The 19,915-nt window shown below is 43.6% G+C and overlaps 1 protein-coding gene across 1 annotated transcript in view; it reads right to left on the bottom strand.

The window, feature by feature from the left end:
* The window catches only part of WDR33 (WD repeat domain 33), a 35,562-nt gene that overhangs the window by 4,793 nt on the left and 10,854 nt on the right, over positions 1–19,915 (bottom strand). Inside the window, 15 exon segments of the mRNA XM_078869586.1 lie at positions 221–360; positions 1,128–1,261; positions 2,689–2,874; positions 3,303–3,366; positions 4,102–4,317; positions 4,319–5,599; positions 6,416–6,565; positions 7,246–7,382; positions 7,773–7,859; positions 8,342–8,442; positions 9,341–9,451; positions 10,420–10,498; positions 11,303–11,457; positions 12,801–12,927; positions 14,356–14,453. Of these exon segments, the coding sequence (XP_078725712.1) occupies positions 221–360; positions 1,128–1,261; positions 2,689–2,874; positions 3,303–3,366; positions 4,102–4,317; positions 4,319–5,599; positions 6,416–6,565; positions 7,246–7,382; positions 7,773–7,859; positions 8,342–8,442; positions 9,341–9,451; positions 10,420–10,498; positions 11,303–11,457; positions 12,801–12,927; positions 14,356–14,453 (3,066 nt within the window).

Genomic DNA, 19,915 nt, shown 5'->3' with positions numbered 1-19,915 from the left:
TCGTACCTTTTGAAATAATTGAATATTTGAAACATTACTTTTATGTTATTGAAATATTCACATTACACACGATCAACCGGGGGTAGAGCGGTGAAGTGGTGAGAAGCGTACTGCACTACGGAACCTAGCAACCCGAGTTCGATACCCAGCGACGCTAACATCAGCGGCAGGTGATCTCCTGCTAGCTCCAAGCGCCACTGTTCCACCGCAGGCAACTTGCCTGTCTTCTCTCCGCCTGCCAAAGCGGCCGTCGTCCAGGTCCCTGTCGGCCGAAGGGCGCCGTCGGTCGAGCATGCCACCACGAGCCCCGTCCCTTCTCCTCCTGCTGCCATCCTCGAATGGTGCAAACTCATCACCAGGCTAACGAGGTAACGGAAAGAGGATTAGTGTTACGATAAGAGCTCGGTTACTTCAAGTACAGGATTTTGTTCATTCACGATTGACGGCTACTCCTGAAAATTCCACTTTGAACTGACTCGTGTTTGTAATTTTGTTGGGTGAAATAACGTTTGTATATAGACTCATTCTAGATTTGAAGCTTTCGTGACTGCAAGGATTCATACTCTTAGTTCTTTCGGTAAAGTCACGTAGGTAAAAAAATGAACTTAAAATTAATAGAAATATAATAAAAATCACAACGTTTCGGAGGCAACAGAAGTCTCCGTCATCAGGTGGGACCGTCACAGCCAGATTTGCTGCATCAAGTGAGGCAGGGATTCAAGATGCAAGCTCTTAAATACAAGTTGAGGGGGGAGGAGAGGGGGGGGAGCTTATCAGAATGTGGTAGCCAATGAATGGAACGTATCGGGAGGGGGGGGGCGGGGCTAAAAGAGGGCACGAGGTGCACGTAGGCGTCGACGTGTAAGTGTTTGTGCGCAAGTCACTTTTGTTGCACATAAATAGACTCAGTTCATTACTTGGTGATAAGCGGTTTTCCTCTGGAATTATTGGCCTCGGCCATAGAGATGTGGTATTTTCACCTACGGCTCAGGGCCAGCAATGGAAATGGCCACCACTCCATGACGGTTTGAGCATGCCGATACTTTTGAGCTCTTGAATTAAATTAATGTATACTATTGTTTGGTATTATGCTCAATATGGTGATGAAGATGATGCATATTTCTGACCGGTGGCCTCCTCCAGGGCTCATCCGAATTGCCAGGCCGTTGCTGCCAGTTTTCCTCCGTCGGACCACGATTCCAGCCCTCATCCCTTCTTCCCTCGAATTCTCGTTTTCCTGGTCCAAACTCCATGCCGTATTCTAAGTGACAGAGCAAACCAACAACCAAAATTACGCAAACATTCCATCAAAGTGACAACCCTCACATCTCAGCACAAGGCATATGCTGATCATGATAGGATTCAGATAAGCAAGAAAATACAATCTGCTACCCCTCAGTGGTAAGTGTACACCCAGCTATGCAATTTTAACTTGATGAATGTATTTGCATTTTTGGTCTAAGGACCACTTCGCAGGACATCAAGTAGGTTTTGCTATCTATAGAATGGCCCTGACCACAGAAATATATAATTTCCATCACTTGCTCAAGGGCCCCATTGCTCGTTAAAACAGGACAACACTTTAATATCAATAGCTACATCTGAGAACACAAGATTCTTTACACAAAGCAGAAGACACGGGAGGGGGGGGGTATTGTAATTATATAATACGTTAGTAATCAGTTAATTAGTATGGGTTTCCCCTATAAGGAATTGTAATTGTAAAATGTATTATTTAATAATACGCTTCCATGCCGCACTAAGCCTGTAGCTGTCAGAGCGATTAAAGTTATTTGTAGTTCTCTCAATTTCAATGGATTCTCTAATTCGTCTTGGCCAGTAATAATTAGTTTTACACAACACTTCAACGTTATAAAAATCAATTACGTGGCCTTGTTGGCAAGCATGTTATGCCACTGCCGACAGTTGTATTTGAGAAAATTTAATATTTCTATGGTGTTCTTTTAGTCTTAAGCGGTTATGTCCCGTCTGTCCAATATAGCATCTGCCACATAACCAATTAATCCGATATACACCTTCTGTTGATAATTTAGGCAATTCGTCTTTAGTACAAGATACTCGTTTTTTTTATTTTGTGTACTGTACCAAATCTTACTTTAATGTTTTGCTTTTGCAAAACACAGGCTAATTTGTCAGTTACTCCTGGGATATATGGTATTTAAATTATTTTAATAATCTGATCACTTTCAGCAGTGTTGCTTTGCAATCGTGATTTGGCATTGTGCTCTGTTAATTTGAGCATTGTTGTAGCCATTCTGTCATAGTGCTTCTTTAACATGTTTAATCTCTCTCCTTAGACAATTAACCGATTACTAATCCATTATATAATTACAATACCCCCCCTCCCGCCTCTGATCTCTGCACCTGATTGGGTTAAATGATGATCTCACCCTGCTGCTCTATTTAAGACCGGGAGCAGGTGGAGGGCTTCACTATTCTGGCAAATCGCCTGAAACGTCGTACTCAAAAATTGTAAATATTGTGGATTCACTCAACACACCGGTGGGCTAAAGTAGTGAACTATTTGTCTTTTGTCAACCTGACACATTTTTTACTGATTGGCCGTGTCGGGTGGTGGAGGGTTGCGACACATTTATTAATAACGCGATCTAAACCAAAAACCTTTATTACGAATGAACACGACAGTTATTTCACAGGGCTTCCAACCTTCAAAGTGCCTTTGCCGGCCGTGGTCATCAGGGCCAGGTGGCCCACGAAACTCAGGGTTGTCAAACTCATCCTGATCAGCAAGAGATCCCCTGCGTTCCAAGGGGGCCTGGAAATCTCGCGGTTCTTCCTTCACAGGATCCCCACCAAATTCCTCCTGATGCAGCATAGGTCTGCCGCCTTCACCTGCCAACCAACAATAAGAACATAGCAAACTATTAAGAACCACGTGTAAGCAAAGCATAGAATAACAATTACAATAAATGGCATGAGTTTCAAGACTCCTTTTGAGGACGGTTCTTCATTGGGAAGTGTGGCCAATTGTTTTTCCATAAGTACTTTGCGTGCCAAAGAAAACCGTGTGACCTGGTTAAAACCCACTAAGCATGTTAAGGAAGACAACATAAAATGGCTATTACACAGATGAGACCAACCTGCTCTGCCATTCCCAAGGTAACATTGTTCTTTGTAAGTTAAGAATGCTGTTCACCGTCATCAGGTCGGTCACACTTAATGCACGAGCGGCGAGCGGGCTCGGGCTGCCACGTTGACCTGTGAGAATGCTGTCTGGCGAGTGGACGACGGATTGCGTCTGGACGAAAGCGTGCCCTCACCTCGGACTGAACCCGCTGTGCTCCTGTTTGGCGTCGGAATCCTCGCTGGTCCTGACGATCCCTGCTACTCGCGACATTGGTTGTTTTAGCCGACAGTGATTGTGGGGGAAAAAAAGGAAGATTAATTAAATATCACCGTTACATCGTATACTATCAAATACAGCACATTCAGAAATATTCAATATTTGATACAACGGTGCTAAATAAAAGCGATTTAAACAGCCCTTGACGGGAATGAAGACAAGTATTTGGTCATGGATTTAGAATGATGTAGTGGTCGCATTGACATTGGTGGTGGAGTGTAAATCCTGATGGTTTATTGCAGCCTAATTTCGATGTACCTAGTAACATAAGGTCTTAAACTGTTCCTGGCAAACAGTAAGTTGTTGAGAACTTTTTAAAATTTTGGAACAAAATGACTTGAATATTGAAAATAAACACTTTCAAATGACATGGATATAGTTAATCTTTTACCAATTAACGTGGATATCCAGATAAGCCCATTGCCACAGACTTGACAGCATCTTCAATGATCAACGAGCGACATCAAGAAAATCCTGCTCATGTCAAGACTAAATTTCAGGAGGGTCGCACATTAGAATCTTTGGTAATTTCCATTTTTTGACATGTAGAAGGAACCCAGAATGTCTTGGATAAACTCACACATACTAGGGGGTTAACACTCACAGCTCCACACACAAATGTATAAAGAAATCCTTTGCTGTGATCCCATCACCTGCCCACCGTGCTACCCGAACGCATCAGTGCATAACAACACGAGAAAATTGTGCAAACTCACCGAGTGCCCTGGAGGGGCATCTCCTAAGAGTCCCTGCCTCAGCGGGGGTCCCCGTTGATGTGCCTGCCCCTGTCCTTGCGGGGGTCCGTGCTGCTGTAGGCTCGCAGGCGACAGTCCCCCAGGTCCACTGGGGCCTTGGTGACCACTGAACGGCGATGAATTTGGCCCCTGATTTGGGCCTCCTTGGCCGTCAGGCGGCTCAAAGAGCTGCCCCCCCCCTGGGTCCGTCGCTGGCATTTTGCTGCGGACCCTCACGAGGAGTTCCGATGAATTCCGAGGACCCGGCTTGCAGAGAGCTGCGTGGGGAGAGTGGCGGTCCCTGAAATCCGCCGGACTGGGGTCCAAAATGCTGGGGGCCCTGCTGTGGTCCCTGCATGGAGCCCGGCATGGGTCCCTGGGCCTGTATTGGTCCCTGACCCTGCATGGGGCCCTGGCCTTTCATGGGGCCCTGGCTCTGCATGGGGCCGGGGCCCTGGCCCTGCATGGGGCCGGGGCCCTGCATGGGTCCCTGGCCCTGCATGGGGCCCTGCATGGGGCCCTGGCCCTTCATAGGTCCCTGACCCTGCATGGGTCCCTGGCCCTGCATGGGTCCCTGGCCCTGCATGGGTCCCTGACCCTGCATGGGTCCCTGGCCCTGCATGGGTCCCTGGCCCTGCATGGGTCCCTGGCCCTGCATAGGTCCCTGGCCCTGCATGGAGCCAGGGCCATGCATGGGGCCCTGGCCCTGCATGGGGCCCTGGCCCTGCATGGGGCCCTGGCCCTGCATGGGGCCCTGGCCCTGCATGGGGCCCTGACCCTGCATGGGGCCCTGGCCCTGCATGGGGCCCTGACCCTGCATGGGGCCCTGACCCTGCATGGGGCCCTGACCCTGCATGGGGCCCTGACCCTGCATGGGGCCCTGGCCCTGCATGGGTCCCCGGCCCGGCATAGGCGAGGGCATTGGTCCCTGCATTGAGATGGACGGTGCCATGTTTGAAGGGCCGCCTTGGGACGGTGGCCCATTTGGGGGTCCTCCTTGAGGCCTCAGTTGCTGCCCTTGCATGTGCAGTGAAGATGGTGGCCCGCCACCCTGCATGCCACCCGATGGGGGTGTCTGCCCCATTCCTGGACCACCAAGCCCTTGCTGAGGCCCACGGGGACCTTGCGGGCCACCGGGTCCAAGTGGTCCAGACAGACCCATTTGTCCCTGCATATTACCCATGTGGCCGGGCATACCGTGAGGCCAGTTCGGTCCAAGGCCGGGACCTTGCTGCATATTGAGCCCAGGAGGCCCTTGTGGTCTGAACTGGCCCATGGGCCCACCAGACATCATGCCTGGGGGCATGTTGGGAGGGAAGTGCTGCTGTAGGCCAGGCATGGGTCCCTGGGAAAAGCCTTGAGGGTGCATATTTTTCTGCATCATGCCCAGCGGGGGCTGCATTTGGACAGGTCCTTGATTCTGCTGTTGGTTTTGAACTTGTTCCATGAGTTTCTGAGTAATACGGTCAGACTTCAGTTGCTGAAAAACCAATGGCAAAAATGGTAGATTAATTTTAATACACATTCATATGAATAACTTTGACTATGTTTTAACAGTAGGTTCAACATAATTCCCAGAAAAAAAACAATAGATCTTACAGCACTTGCTGGTAAATATTATGTTTTGGTCACCCGCTCATTCACAAATATTATTCAAGTTCCCACGGTTCTTTTCCCTGGGAATGAATTCCACAGTTAATGTTTTTCATGTGCAATGTCTCACCTTGCACAACATTATTTTTGGCAATTCTTACAACGTGGTACTCACCGAGTAACAAACATTACCATATTATTAGTGACACCACCCAACTAGTATTAAGGCAATGCTTTGCAGCAACCCTGGGGTCAAATATAATTTCTATTACAATAGCAATGTTAACTGAAATTACATTTACAATGACATGGTGATTGCAATTAATAAAAAATTGGACAATTACAATTTAAAGCTTTTGTGACTGCAGGGATTCATCTTCTTGGTTCTTTCGGTAAAGTCACGTAGAAGGGAAATAATAAAATAAAAGATATAAAACATAATAAAATTAAAAAATATTTTATTATGTTTTATTTTTATTATTGTATTTAATAATAAAACATCATAAAATTATCAATTATTTTATTATGTTTTCTTTTTATTATTTTATTATTTCCCTTCTACATAACTTTACCGAAAGAACCAAGAAGATGGACAATTACACTTAGTAATTCACCTTGTATTGCTCAATTCTCAAACCACAACAGCTCTTAAGTCTTGCATGGGGAAAACATCGTAACGCAATCGAGCCCGTGTCAAACCTACCTCGTATAGAGCGGGGTTTGTGTATTGTAGCGCCGTCAGCTCTTGACGAATCTCCGCCTGCGACTTCATCTTGTCTTTCTTATCTTCAGGAGGCTGAACTTTCACATTGCCACCCACAGGGAGCATAGGAAGTTTGTTCTGCTGCCAAGCCTGCAAATACAAAAACAGTAATAACAAAACATTAATACGTAGCCAATTTAAGGCATTTTATTTAGGTTGCTCGCTGCTCTTAATATTCTCATTTAAAAGTCATAATTTCTGCTCCAAGCACAAGGAAAGTATCGATAAGGGTGGTCAGGTATCAAAGCAAAATAAATACTTTAAATATGAATAGAAGCCACAGTATAAGAAGAGGGGTTTCCCCTTTTTTCTGGCAACAAAACTGAAACCTTTTTACAAGGAATCGTGTCTGCATTAACCACAATACACTTGTGGTCAGAATGCAAAAAAAAACACACGACCGCTAGTGTTGCGATCAAAACGTCGTGATTTGTTTTATTTTATTTCTAACTACATGACTTTACCGAAAAAACCAGAGTACACTCGGATAATAGATACACTGTCCTTGAAACTGATTGGTCCACACCAGAGACAGCTTTCTTTTGAGCCTCGTGGCAAACGGTGTGAGACCAGAGGATGCCAAAAAAAAAAGGCAGTGTTAAAATGAGCCAAGCATATTATAAGCAATCAATTGCCACATCATAATGCATCTCTTCATAAATAGTTAATTCTAATGCTAAAGATTCATGCATGATTATGTACAATCTATACAAATAATATGCAAAAGTATATTTAAGCGAATAAGAGGCGGTGCGTGGATGCTGGCTGACCTGCTGGAACTGTGCGGGGATGGGTTTGGAGTAAGGGATCTTCTTTGTGGGGAGTTTCTTCTGCTCTTTAATTAGCTCCTCCACACCCCAGTCCAAGCCTGGGATCGCCACTTCCGGCTCAGCCTCCACTACTTTCTCTGTTTGGTGTCGATGAAAACCATTAATACCCCACGGGAAATATACATTTAGTGAGATAACAAACTCCGTACACAACTGTGTTTTTTAAATGTTTGTATTTGAGCACTCAAGAAATGTTTGAACGACAGAGTTGTATTATTCTGCAGCTATGATAACTTGTATTCAGTCTATATGTATTTCATTATTGATTCTTACAATGTAATGCATAGTAACTCACTCAATAATATACATATTTCAGTTGCATTTATAGCCGAAACATTTAACAATTTTAAATTGCAGCAGCCTGGTTATTTTGGCCGAATTATTTAAATGTGTTTATTGTGCACAAACAACATTTTTCAAGTTTATGAACAATTAGGTAAAATTACGTCACAAAACTAGGGAGGTACCTTTTTGCTCTTGTTCCAGCACTTGCTTGAGCTGCTCAGCGATGCCCATGCCTGGGATGTTGGGAGCACTGAGAGGCTCATTGTCATCTGTATAAAAACATGCAAATTATACTCGCATCTCTCTCCTCCATGCACTTTTGTATTGTGAAATATACAACAGCGAATTGAAAAGTCCACGGCCTGACACAGTCACGTAGCTACAACAAATGGAAACATTTAGATTTAAAGCTTCCGTGACTGCAGGGATTCATCTTCTTGGTTCTTTCGGTAAAGTCACGTAGAAGGGAAATTATAAAATAAAACAATTAAATTCTCAGGACGTTTCGATTGCAACAAGCAATCATCATCAGGTGTGAAAACCACAGCAAGTAATTTTTCAAAAAGTGGCGTTTTTTTTCATATTTTCTTGCTGTGGTTTTCACACCTGATGATTGCTTGTGTTGCAATCGAAACGTCGTGAGAATTGTATTGTTTTATTTTTTATTATATCCCTTCTACGTGACTTTACCGAAAGAACCAAGAATATGTGTACAGTGATTCATAAAATCATATGGGCTCATGGTGCATACCGTATTCTGCAATCATATCATCTGACATGTTTCCTGGTAGGAGGTTGAGGTTGTATCGGTCTCTCATCTTGTCTCCTGGCCTGTTCCTCGTCCAAAATTTACTTCACTCGCAAATAAACAAAATGAAAACAAAACAAATTAAGTGATGATACTTCGTTGGCAGTTGTGCAAATAACAAAAAAACTCAACAGTGTGTTAAGTATACTGCATTAAAAGAAAAGAAAAAAGATATAAAAAAATGGGTGACTTTCAGGCAAAGACGCTTCTTCGTGGCACATTAATGGTGTACGAGCTATGAATGATTGCCCAAAACGTCCCCTATAATATTTTCCTTTAAAGGGAGCGTTATTGACATGCAAGTACAAGAAGGCACTACAGTACTAATTTTCAATTACCCACAGATAAATTACATTTCATATTTGTCTGAAGCAAAAATTCTAATGTCTTTAAATTAAGAAAGAAAAGTATGCAGTACACCTCAACAATGGCACGTTACCAATATGAGAACAATTATGATGATTAATGTACAATCGACCACTGCGTGAAGCCTAAGACAATAATTTACATTGAGAACTTCAATTTAAACAGCATCAATATGCGACAGTTGTACACAATTTGTGGACATGCACACCACAGATACCAGAGTAAATAGTCCTGTTCTCAAGAATTTTCCTCCATTCAAGCTTCTGTCTGAACATTGAACACAGACGGTCACACTGCATCGCACGCTTTCAGATGAGCTTCTGCGGCCATCTGGAACGCTCTTCCTTCCGATATTCGGCAGCCACTGGAGCTATACACTTTTAAATCTCGATTGAAAACTAATTTCTCAACAACTCCATTTGGTGTTTAGTTTTTTGTCCTTCCCCGGCACCTCCGATTAGGATGGTTGGCTACGTACGGCGCGAAAGAACTTCAACATACATACACAGAAGCGTTGCCCTGCAAGGATCAGTTTCGGGATTCAGCCTTCCCAGGCCCAGTGGACGACACACGAACCTGGTGTGGTCATTGGACCCCGAACAGAGGATGTGTCCCAGCGGGTGCCAGGCCAAGCTCCAGATCATGCCTTCATGTGCCACGTCTGTGCCACCGACTTCTTTCTCCACCCTGCCAAATGCATGTGTGTGTGTGTATCACCACACACACACACAAAGGCAAAGATCACTCGTATAGCCTTAACAGACTGTTGGGGCAAGTGTTGTTAGAGAATAGCACCTATGAAAAGCCGGCCAGCATCACGGCCTTGCCGACTTTGTCTCGCCAATGGCGATGTTTACTCATCGCACCAAGTACTCGTTTTTGAGGCCGAGTCAACCTAGGAGAGGCCCAGGACTGATTCAGACAATTGTCACGGGTGTGGACCATAAGCAGGAATCGAACTCGAGTCGTCAAGTTCGTAGTGCAGTGGGCTAACCGTTACACAACCGCTCCGCACACACGCAATCCCGCACCTCCGATTAATATTGGTTGGGTACATATGGTGCGAAAGAAGTTCAACATATATACATAATCAAACACACACCAATAGGACAGTCACCAATGTATGCACAAATATAGATATAAGTATGCTACGTACGAATATACTTATTTTAGTTCAGCCCTGTTAAATAAAAGCTTGGTTTTATTAATGCTATTGTACAAAGCAGAAACCTGGAAGCTTAAAAAATAGACAAGCAGAAGCTAAGAATATTTGAAACGTCCATACTTGGAAATAAGATGGGTTAAACATGAGGAATACTGACATTAAAAGGAACTAGGAATATAAAGTGACATCATAGACAATCTAAATTAGACAACTGTCTTACTTCGCGCACATAGATAGGACGGACGAGTAGAGATTCCCCAAAATATTCACGTGGAAACATCAGTGGAACAGGTATTGGAGGACGCCCAAGGAAAAATGGCTCGATAACATCAAATAAGATTGTCTGGTACTAGGAATCACACTCACACAAGTGGATAGGTTCGCCAAAGATAAAGGCAGTTGACTGTAAACAGGCTGCCAGTGCGACACTTATCAATGTCACCGAGGCATTGAGTAATCAATAAAAAAGAAGTTAACACGTAGAACTCACCCGACATGCCAGAACAATAATGATCCATCTGATCCTCCACTGGTGAAGAAACCCTCATGTATTGGATGCCAAGCCACGGCTAAAAAAAATAGAAAACCACACACACACACACAAACATTGCAATCAGGCTGGTGTTTAAATACTGTATAGACAGAAGCTATTCATCTGAACTGTTTGTAACAGTAATTCACCCCATTACATGCATAGTGGCGCATGCACCACAGCTTTGGAGGCGAGATTAGTGCCTAGCACAGAGTTCACCACGCGTATTTAGCCTCCCACTGGCCAGTTGATGGCAGGACAGGAAGGCTGCTGCTGATCTCTTTTAAAATGCATTCCTGTGGAGGGAGCTGGTAGGAACGTTGGGTTGCTCGGTCAATGGCCGGGTTCAATGGCGGCGTGGTGTATTCCACAAATATGCCCGACTGTGAGGGCGGGCACAAGCCAGCGTGAGTAGGTTAAACGTTGAGTTTTATAAGGGCACCACGAGGTGACCAACCCCTCCCCACCCAGCCCCACCCCCCACCCAGCCCATCCCCTCCCCATCCAGCCCCTCCCTCTCCACCCAGCCCCTCCCTGCACGACGGACGGACACAATAATCCCCTGTGGGCTGGTGGAACCAGTGGGTTCCTACCAGTATAATTGTAAGTATTATTCCATCTTACACATGGGGTTTCTCCCAGTACTCCAGCTTGCTACTATTGATACAACACTGAACTGAGAATTGGCTATGCATCCGAAGCAAGACCCCTTTTGAAAAAAGAAAGCCACCGCCAGCCGTTCCAGTTAGTGGAGAAGCCAACAACAAAAAAGTACACCAAAAAAATGACACCTGTGGAAGAATGAACCAAGGCATTAAAAATGTGGACATCAAGCAGCCACCTGTGGCCTCCTTCTTGTGGCCTCGGAAGATCTGCACCTCCTCCTTCAGGTTGCGGATGTCGAAGAGCTTGCAGAGGTGGTCACGTGAGGCCGTGAGCAGCCAGTTCCCGTTCTGGTTCCACTTCACCTCCATCACAGTGTTCTTGTGGGCATGCCTGTCGGTCGTCGGCAGTCCACAAGAGAATTGCGGCCCAATCAATGCAGGAAAGAGAGAAGGAAAATGCCGAAGAGTAACACGTAGAGGATGGAGAAAGGAGAACATTTCTGAAGTCAGCTAACTCTCAAAATCAAGGACCTGAAAGGCATCTTTGCTTAGTTCTTTCGGTAAAGTCACGTGAAGGGAAGTAATAAAATAATAAAAATAAAGCATAATAAAATAATTCTCACGACGTTTCGGCCACAACGCAAGCAGCCGTCGTCCTCAGGTGAAGACCAGGTCTGTCGGGGAGACAGCGTCTGAATGCTCCGTCACGCTGTCTCCCCGACAGACCTGGTCTTCACCTGAGGACGGCTGCTTGCGTTGTGGCCGAAACGTCGTGAGAATTATTTTATTATGTTTTATTTTTATTATTTTATTACTTCCCTTCTACGTGACTTTACCGAAAGAACCAAGAAGATGAATCCCTGCAGTCACGAAAGCTTTAAATCGAAATTTGACCTGAAGGCAGTTGGCACTTCACGACCAGTAGGCAAGCTCACAAATGAATCAAGGCAGCAGAATGACAATTAGAGGATCAACGTTAAAGCAGACGCACACTTGAACTGATAAGATAAATGTTGATATTTCAAGTGGGAGGATCTGGCTATAGGACAACTTGGCATAGGTGGTAAACAGAGAGGTACAGAAAGAGATGGGAAACATAGCAATACAAACCACGCAATAGAAATTATATTGCAAATGTAAAATGAAAACTTAAATATACGTGTGAAAAAATATATCCTGTTTAAATCTGACGGACACGATTCACATTGGTGTGGCATGGCTAGGCAGTTTTTATGCCTTATCTATCAGTGTAATCGTGTATAACAGCAGTTAGTAAATATATGCCCATGTTTTGGATGTTGTTATTTTCCATGATTTCACATAACTAATCTAATTCAGACTATTGCATGTATAGCAAGCGTTTGGGCATGCCATGTTTTTTGGACCTGTTGGCTGTACGATGTTGTTTTATGTTTCATCACCTGTCTACTTGTTAAGTATTGTTTCTGGAAAACCTAAACATAGACTTACCAAATGCTCCAATCCGAAATAAAATCAAGCAAGAAATAAAATCAAAAAATGTGTGACCTCCCACTGATCAAAAGTTAACTGGGGGCTCCGATAGAGAACCCAGCTTGCTGGTGTGGCGAGTGCATGGAGGGGAGTTGAGTGAGAAGAGAGGAGAAAGGCGAGAGCAATCACAAAGACACTTTGGCTGTCGTTGACTTTCACAGAACCTATAACATAAAGATAAACAGAGTAACATGATATTTATCCCCCCCCCCCCCGACTCACAGTGTGGCCAAGCTGTGTCCAGACTTGGGGTCCCAGAACTTGATGGGCTGCTGGCTGTCCTTGCTGCCAGACACAATCAGTCCCTTGGTGGGGTGCCAGTCCACGCACTTCACGTCCGCTCCATGTCCTAAGCGTTCACATCATGGCGTCGTATTAGTCCACACACCCGACGATTGGGGTAAAGTCCCACACAGCTGCTGTGAATTCTGCTCCGTCAAGCGAGAGGGCTTGGTTCTGCCCTCTCGACAGTGGTGGTGGTGGCGGCAGAGATGCACAGCCGTGTAAGCCAGCGCTTGTCGGAAGTAGGGTTGGCGGGTCGAGTGGGCAATGCGTGAGACTCGCAACTGGTAGTGCTGAGAGCTGGCCAGCAGATGGTGGTATATAAAAGGTTGCTGAACCATTTGGAGGGATTTTTAGTGTTGTAAGCCCTTTAATGGAAATCTTCTTTAGGTACTCCTATGCTATAGGCTGGACTCTTTGTTTCACTTGTCAGTAATACATGAGAGTCGCAAGTCTTTTCACCTTTGTCAAGCGCTGCTGAATGATGACCCACGTCACGTTGGTCATGGGAGTTGACCATACTTCACTGCCCTAGTATGGGTTGAGGCATGGCTAGGCTCGATTCAATATCACTCACCACTGATATTATTAGTGGCTGGGAACTGAACTTAAGTCCCAAGGTTCATAATGCGATGCACGATTCAATGTGCCACCAATCCACTGGCGACGATATTGGGAACGTGTCCTTGATATGTATTTCTATGATGAATGGCAGCTTGATGTAGATCAATTGTATACATTTGTCAAAAATGCCTTTCGAGTGGCGATTTGTAAAAGTTCAGTTCGGAACACCAACTGTCCAGATTTGAACATGAACTTTGTGCTTTATGGTCACGATGCATCTTGTGCGAGGCAGTATAGGAAAAGCTAATTTTTTGGCTAGCTTTGAAGGATTAAGGCTGAGAAAACAAGCCTTGTGGTTGTCAAGGAAATGTCCCATATGGTGTCGTGGTAGTTTGATCCGAGAGATTCTATCCAGCACAGTACAGGAATGTGTAACGCCATTAACAAATATCAATGAAAGTGGTAAAATTTTGGCCACATCAATATTTCCTATTTTTGTGAACACTAACATGGGTTCTAGATTTGAAGCTTTCGTGACTGCAAGGCATCATATTCTTAGGTTTTTTCGGTAAGGTCACGTAGGTAAAACATCTAAATTAATGAAAATAAAATAAAAACAAAAATCACGACGTTTCGGAGGCAACACAAGTCTTGTGTTGCCTCCGAAACGTCGTGATTTTTGTGTTGCCTCCGAAACGTCGTGATTTTTGTTTTTATTTTATTTTCATTAATTTTGATGTTTTACCTACGTGACTTTACCGAAAAAACCTAAGAATACTAACATGGGTTCTCTTACATCCAGCAATATTTTATGAAGTTTGAGGTTGAAGTTTTGAAAACCTGCATAGCCACAGGCACGTCAACCCACCGGGCTAGTCACTTTCGCGTGCTCACAGGGCAGACGAGAGCAGTACGCTCCCCACGCAAGTACCTCTCAGAATCCTCTCCTCGTGACATCGCATGAAGTCCCACACTCGCACTGTCCCGTCGTCTGAACAGGTGGCAAACTTGTTGTCCGTTGGAGCAAAGCTGCAATTGTGTGTGAGAACAGAAATACAATGGACACGTGTCAGTCCTAACCCAAGGCTTCTTCCACTTACCAACAAAGAAACTCTTTCTTCCTCCGTCTAAATTCGAGGGACATATTGTGTTCATGTAAAGGTTATGTATTCGGGGTGACGTGTGGAAAGGGAAAGGTCGGTTGAAGTTCGCCAACAAGTTTGCAGCCTTGCGGCCTGATGTGTCAACTGTCAAGAAATCAATTTGTAAAGCCTAATATGCTTTGATAAACGGCGCACGGCAAAAATATCATGTTGGCACACCGAGCGCAAATGATAAAATGTAATACGTGATCTGACAATTCCGGTCATAAAGCGTAGAGCCGTAAAATGTAAATCACTTCACTCTGGTTTGAAGAGTAAACCAAAAAATTGGAGAAACACTTTACCCTGCTCTCAAAACTCTACCAAAGGGTGGGCAACCTACCCGTGGCCCATGGCCACATGAAGACCGACATATTGCAAAACAGCCCGCAAATGATAATTATCCATCACTGCAGGGATACTCGCCCACCTTTCAACTTCAGAACTGGCGGTCCAACATCGACACGTTAGCGAGAGGAACGCAGGTGCAGGCACCGCATTAGTGAGGTAAAGGTAAGCCCCAATTCTCTCTCGAGTTAAGGGCGCCGCAGTGGTGAGATGTTCACTACCTCGCCTGGTATTTAGGTCATGGGTTCGATCCCAACCCTGAAACCTGCTGCATATTTGGAGTTTGCTTGATCTCCCCGTGGTTGTGTGGATTGTCTCCTCTGGTTTTTCCTCCACATTTATAAACAGGCGTTCAGAATATTCGGCTGCCATACATTTCCACATGATAAGCCACTTCGTTGAGCCATCATGTGACCAGGTAGCTTCTAAAAAAAGAGCTATATAGCTCAGTGGGCTTTACCTGGTAAAATAAAAAACTTTTAAATAGTTTATAGTGTAATGCTGGACAAAGCTAAGCTGTGTGTTAATGCCAAATGTATGTGAAAGTTCTATTCGCTTCTCAGGAAGGAAAAGTATAATATCAGATTCCAACTTTCAGTGGCTATTTAACCTATTCTTACCAATTTTAGCTCACTCTTCCAAACTGGACAAGATGTATGTAGAACTTCTTTTGCATCGTACGTAGCCAACCATGCTAATGGAACAGGCAGGTTTAAAGATGCGCGATTACCCATGCTGTACTTGACCAGCACTCACACTTTCCAAAAGGACAAAATGCCGTGTGCATATTATTGTGCCGTTGAGGAAACAGATGCAATAGGCAGAACACAACATTTGCCCAAGGTTCTGCCTTGCCTGAAAGTGTAATAAACTATTTGGATGTGTATTCTTGGTTCTTTCGGTAAAGTCACGTAGAAGAGAAATAATAAAATCATAAAAATATAAAACAATTAAATTATCACGACGTTGACTGCAACAAGCGATCATCATGCTGTGTCAAAAAGTCGTGAGAACTTTATTGTTTAATATTTGTATTATTTTATTGTTTCCCTTCTACGTGACTTTACCGAATAAACCAAGAATATGAATCCCTGCAGTCACGAAAGCTTTAAATCAAAATTTATTTGCATGTGGCTCCAGAGCAGGACATTTTCTGGAGGCACATGTATTTTATATCAATGCTGCATAATGTCCTCTTACGTTAGCTTGTGCGCTGTAAACAAGTGTAATACTGCGATTATCACAATTATATCCTATGTAATTATAACATTCAATATTAAGTCAATTTAATGTTAAGCTTGTTTTAAAAATAATGATCATTTAGAAAACTCTAAATAAAGTAATTTAAGCTATTTTTTTACTTAAGTCGAAGCATATAGCCAGACTACTCCCTACATCTAACATAAATGTGCCTAAAATAACAAATCCTACTTTATTGCACCAAAAACGTTCTCCCGAAAAAGCATTGGGATACATTTGAAGCCGATTTAAAGTTGACAAAATCTGAGGACAGTAACGTTTGTGACAAACACAAGCTTTAAGATTGCGTTTGGTTGCATTGTGGTTTTGAATCTGAGGTTTTGCAAAATTATTTCAATGAAGGCCACAAATAAAGCTTTGTTCATGCGTGAACGTCCCCATTGGCTGCAAATAACACCAAGAGCCAAGGTCATGAATGCAAAGCTTGAGACCTCAACATTATTTTGGAATCTGAAGCAAAATCCAATGACCTAAAGTCTATTATAACTGTGACAACATGACTGCGTCAAACATTACATGCACGGGCTGCTGTGCGTGTGTGGTCAATGTGGATGGATGAAAGTGTTTCCATAATGGTGTGGTCCTTCAAAATATTTTCGTATTTTATTCCAAATGCCCATCCCTGGTGCGCAATCAATGGGTATGAAATGAAAAAAAACCCATTTGGAAATCTTGTAGTATAGTGTAACTTATTTAATATTGGAATTCCATATAATCAGCTGCCACTTTGTGTCATGCCAGAAAATATTTCACTCATTTTCTTATGTTAGCATTTACATCTAAACGTGTGCAAATTTCTTTGCCTCCAGTGAAAAAGGTAAACACCTGTAAAAACGATGGAGACAAACCATGCGAGCAGAAACGTGTACGTTTTACAAGCTAAGTTGGTGTCATGTCTCGCGAACAAGGCTGAAAAAATTCTAGTCCCAGGAGACCAGAAAAATAGGGTGCGTCCGGGAAGTCTTGCATTCAAGACAGAACCAGCTGATGTGAGGTTGTAGACGAGACAAGGTAGAGGGGGATCATGACGACAGCTGACGTGGTACCCCAATGACCGAGTTTTTAGATCAGTCAAGGGAGGACTGTGAGCCAGGGCTTGAACCCACCTTCTCAACATTCAGCACCCATCCAGCTTTGTATTTAGTGATTTCATGATGACTCAATAGGCAAGCCATCCAGATATACAAACATCGACACAACTACAACCGAGAGGATGGTTTTAAATTAAGCAATCATTGGAAAGATGTCATCAACCAAGCCCAACTCTAGCTGCCTTATAATTGTACAGCCAAAGTAGTTTTTTAGCTTTCATACACTGTTTGCCTGCTTTTGAATATAACCCACCGGCGAGCATAACAAAAGGCGGCTTAGTCCTACCTTGCTCATCTACTTCCGCCATCTGCATCACAAAGCCTCAGCAGCATCTCCAGGCGCAGCTGCAGCTCCAGGAGTGACCTCATCAGCTTATACCCCCCCCCCCCCCATGGCCCATCCTGGCTCCTCCCCCCCTCCCCGTGTCTTTTAGAGCTCTCTTCACTTGATACAGTAATTTTGCTGTGACGGTTCCACCTGAAAACGGAAGCTTGCGTTGCCTCCGAAACGTCGTGATTTAATTTTTCTTTTTTAACCTACGTGACTTTACCGAAAAAACCAAAGAGTAAAGAGTATAGGCAAAATATTTATGATTTCCAACTAAGGTTGAAAGCGCTAATGTATTACCTCTTATCTGTCCGTCTGTAATGGGGGGGGGGGCAACATAACAATGATCCAACGTGAATTAAACTTAGCACAAAATTGGGTGCTATAAAGGAATTACCCTTTACAAAACCTAGCAAATTGATTCAAGGGTTGCCTGAAATGTTGAGACCCAGAAGCACTGCGAAAAAGCTCCAACGCATCTGCATCCCGACTGCAGCCTGCCCTCCCAGCAGAGCCGCTATTAGAGCCTTGTCGTCTTACTGTGACCCATGCACTACTGCTTCCTACGCAACAGGTGCGAGCGCTACCATTAATTAAAAAATTAAATTCTCAGTACAAACATGTTGTACGCCATTACGTAATCCATGTGTATGGCACGACTTTTCTTCCTTTTCGTGAATTCTGTAACATTTTCGTGTTATTTTGGTAAACCCTAAGTGTGCTTCTCATATGCAAGTTACATATTTTGCCACTAGGTGGCAGACATAGCATGACCAAAAATGGAGGTACCCTTACACAATGGCATATTAGAACAAAGGGCTGTGACTCATTATGACCCCTAGTGGTGTAAAATAAATTAAGAGCATTCATATAGTGGCAAGAGTATGGTGGCAAGGTTTACAACTCGACTGAACATCTGCGAAAAAGAGCTTTATTAGCTCATCGGATTCCTCCAGGAGAAATAAATATTCCGATTATGAACTCCTGCAATCAGTCCATGAGGATGTTTGTGATGACATTAAAGCTGCTAAACAATGGCCAGTGGCAATCCCAATAGACATTTTATCCTGCATTGTTAATGTATATAGAATATGAGTTTTAAAAAATATTTTACCCATGTCATGTGTTGAACTTCTTTGGAACCGTACGTACCCCACCATGCTAATCGGTAAAAACTGTATCGTGGATTGGGGCATGACCCTGGTATAGTCATTGATAGTCCACTGTCGATCCACTGCTGAAAGGCCTCTCCATGTCATGTGGATAACGGGAATTGTTTTGACTATACTCCGCCACATTGAGCGTTGACCACACATCACCAACGTTAGCCGTGGTTGGGAATGAAACTCAGGTCACTGGGTTCAGATTGTGGTGCACTCGTCAATGTGCCACCACTCTATGCTGAAATATATTGACAAGTGTATGAACCATGGAAATGTTTCCAAATGAGTTGCATGGCTACAATCAGGATAAGAGCAGACTAAGAATCACAGACTTCGTCGGCGAGGTGATCTTTCAACTCCAGCCGATTTTGCTCCTGTTGACGTTGATTTTGGACGAGGGGACAAGGATTTAAGCAGATACCAGTGGTCATGACGATTAGCACATAACTGAAATCAATAATACATTACAAATTATATTTCTGAAAAGCACGTGACCATTAGATGCCAAATTATCCTGATTATAAACAGAATTTGCCATTGTCATGTGTTATCAGCCAGAAACACATGTAAAGGCAGGGTAGAAATCCTCCAATTGCTACAATTCCACAGTTATCACCATAACGCAGCTTCATTCTGCGATACGTTTAACTTGCATACATCTTCAGTGGACAAAAGAAACCGCGTGTTGCCCTTATAATATACAGCTGTGCAAGGGCACCGTCATCTTTCTTCATGTGATAAATGCAATCCTACAGAAAAATAAAAAAAAACCCCCAAGGGTCATACCCCAATCTACGAGATTTTACTTAAATCTGACCTGACATAGATGCCAAAATAATTAAAGGCCTCTTTATTAAAGCACCCTCATCATTTTGTGCAATTACAATTTCAGGGGACTTCACTTCTCTAAAAACCGCAAGTGGATGTGATGCAGCTATAATGTGATTCCATCAAATTTAGTGGCACGTTGTATAGGTAATCCTTCAGTCACATTGACATCAATGTCAGTTTAAAACACTATCTTTCATAGTACAAAGGCAAGTCTTACCTTTTCGCATTGTTGGTCATCACAATTTCACCTTATTATATATTTAAAGTTACCTGTGCTGTTGTAATTATATTTAATGTGCAAATCCTGAATGACTAATTGTTGTAAATG

The sequence above is a fragment of the Lampetra fluviatilis genome, chromosome 28 (assembly GCF_964198595.1).
Source record: "Lampetra fluviatilis chromosome 28, kcLamFluv1.1, whole genome shotgun sequence".
Lineage (NCBI taxonomy): Eukaryota > Metazoa > Chordata > Hyperoartia > Petromyzontiformes > Petromyzontidae > Lampetra > Lampetra fluviatilis.
The sequence above is the reverse complement of the archived record's forward strand: the minus strand, read 5'-3'. Positions and strand labels throughout refer to the sequence as shown.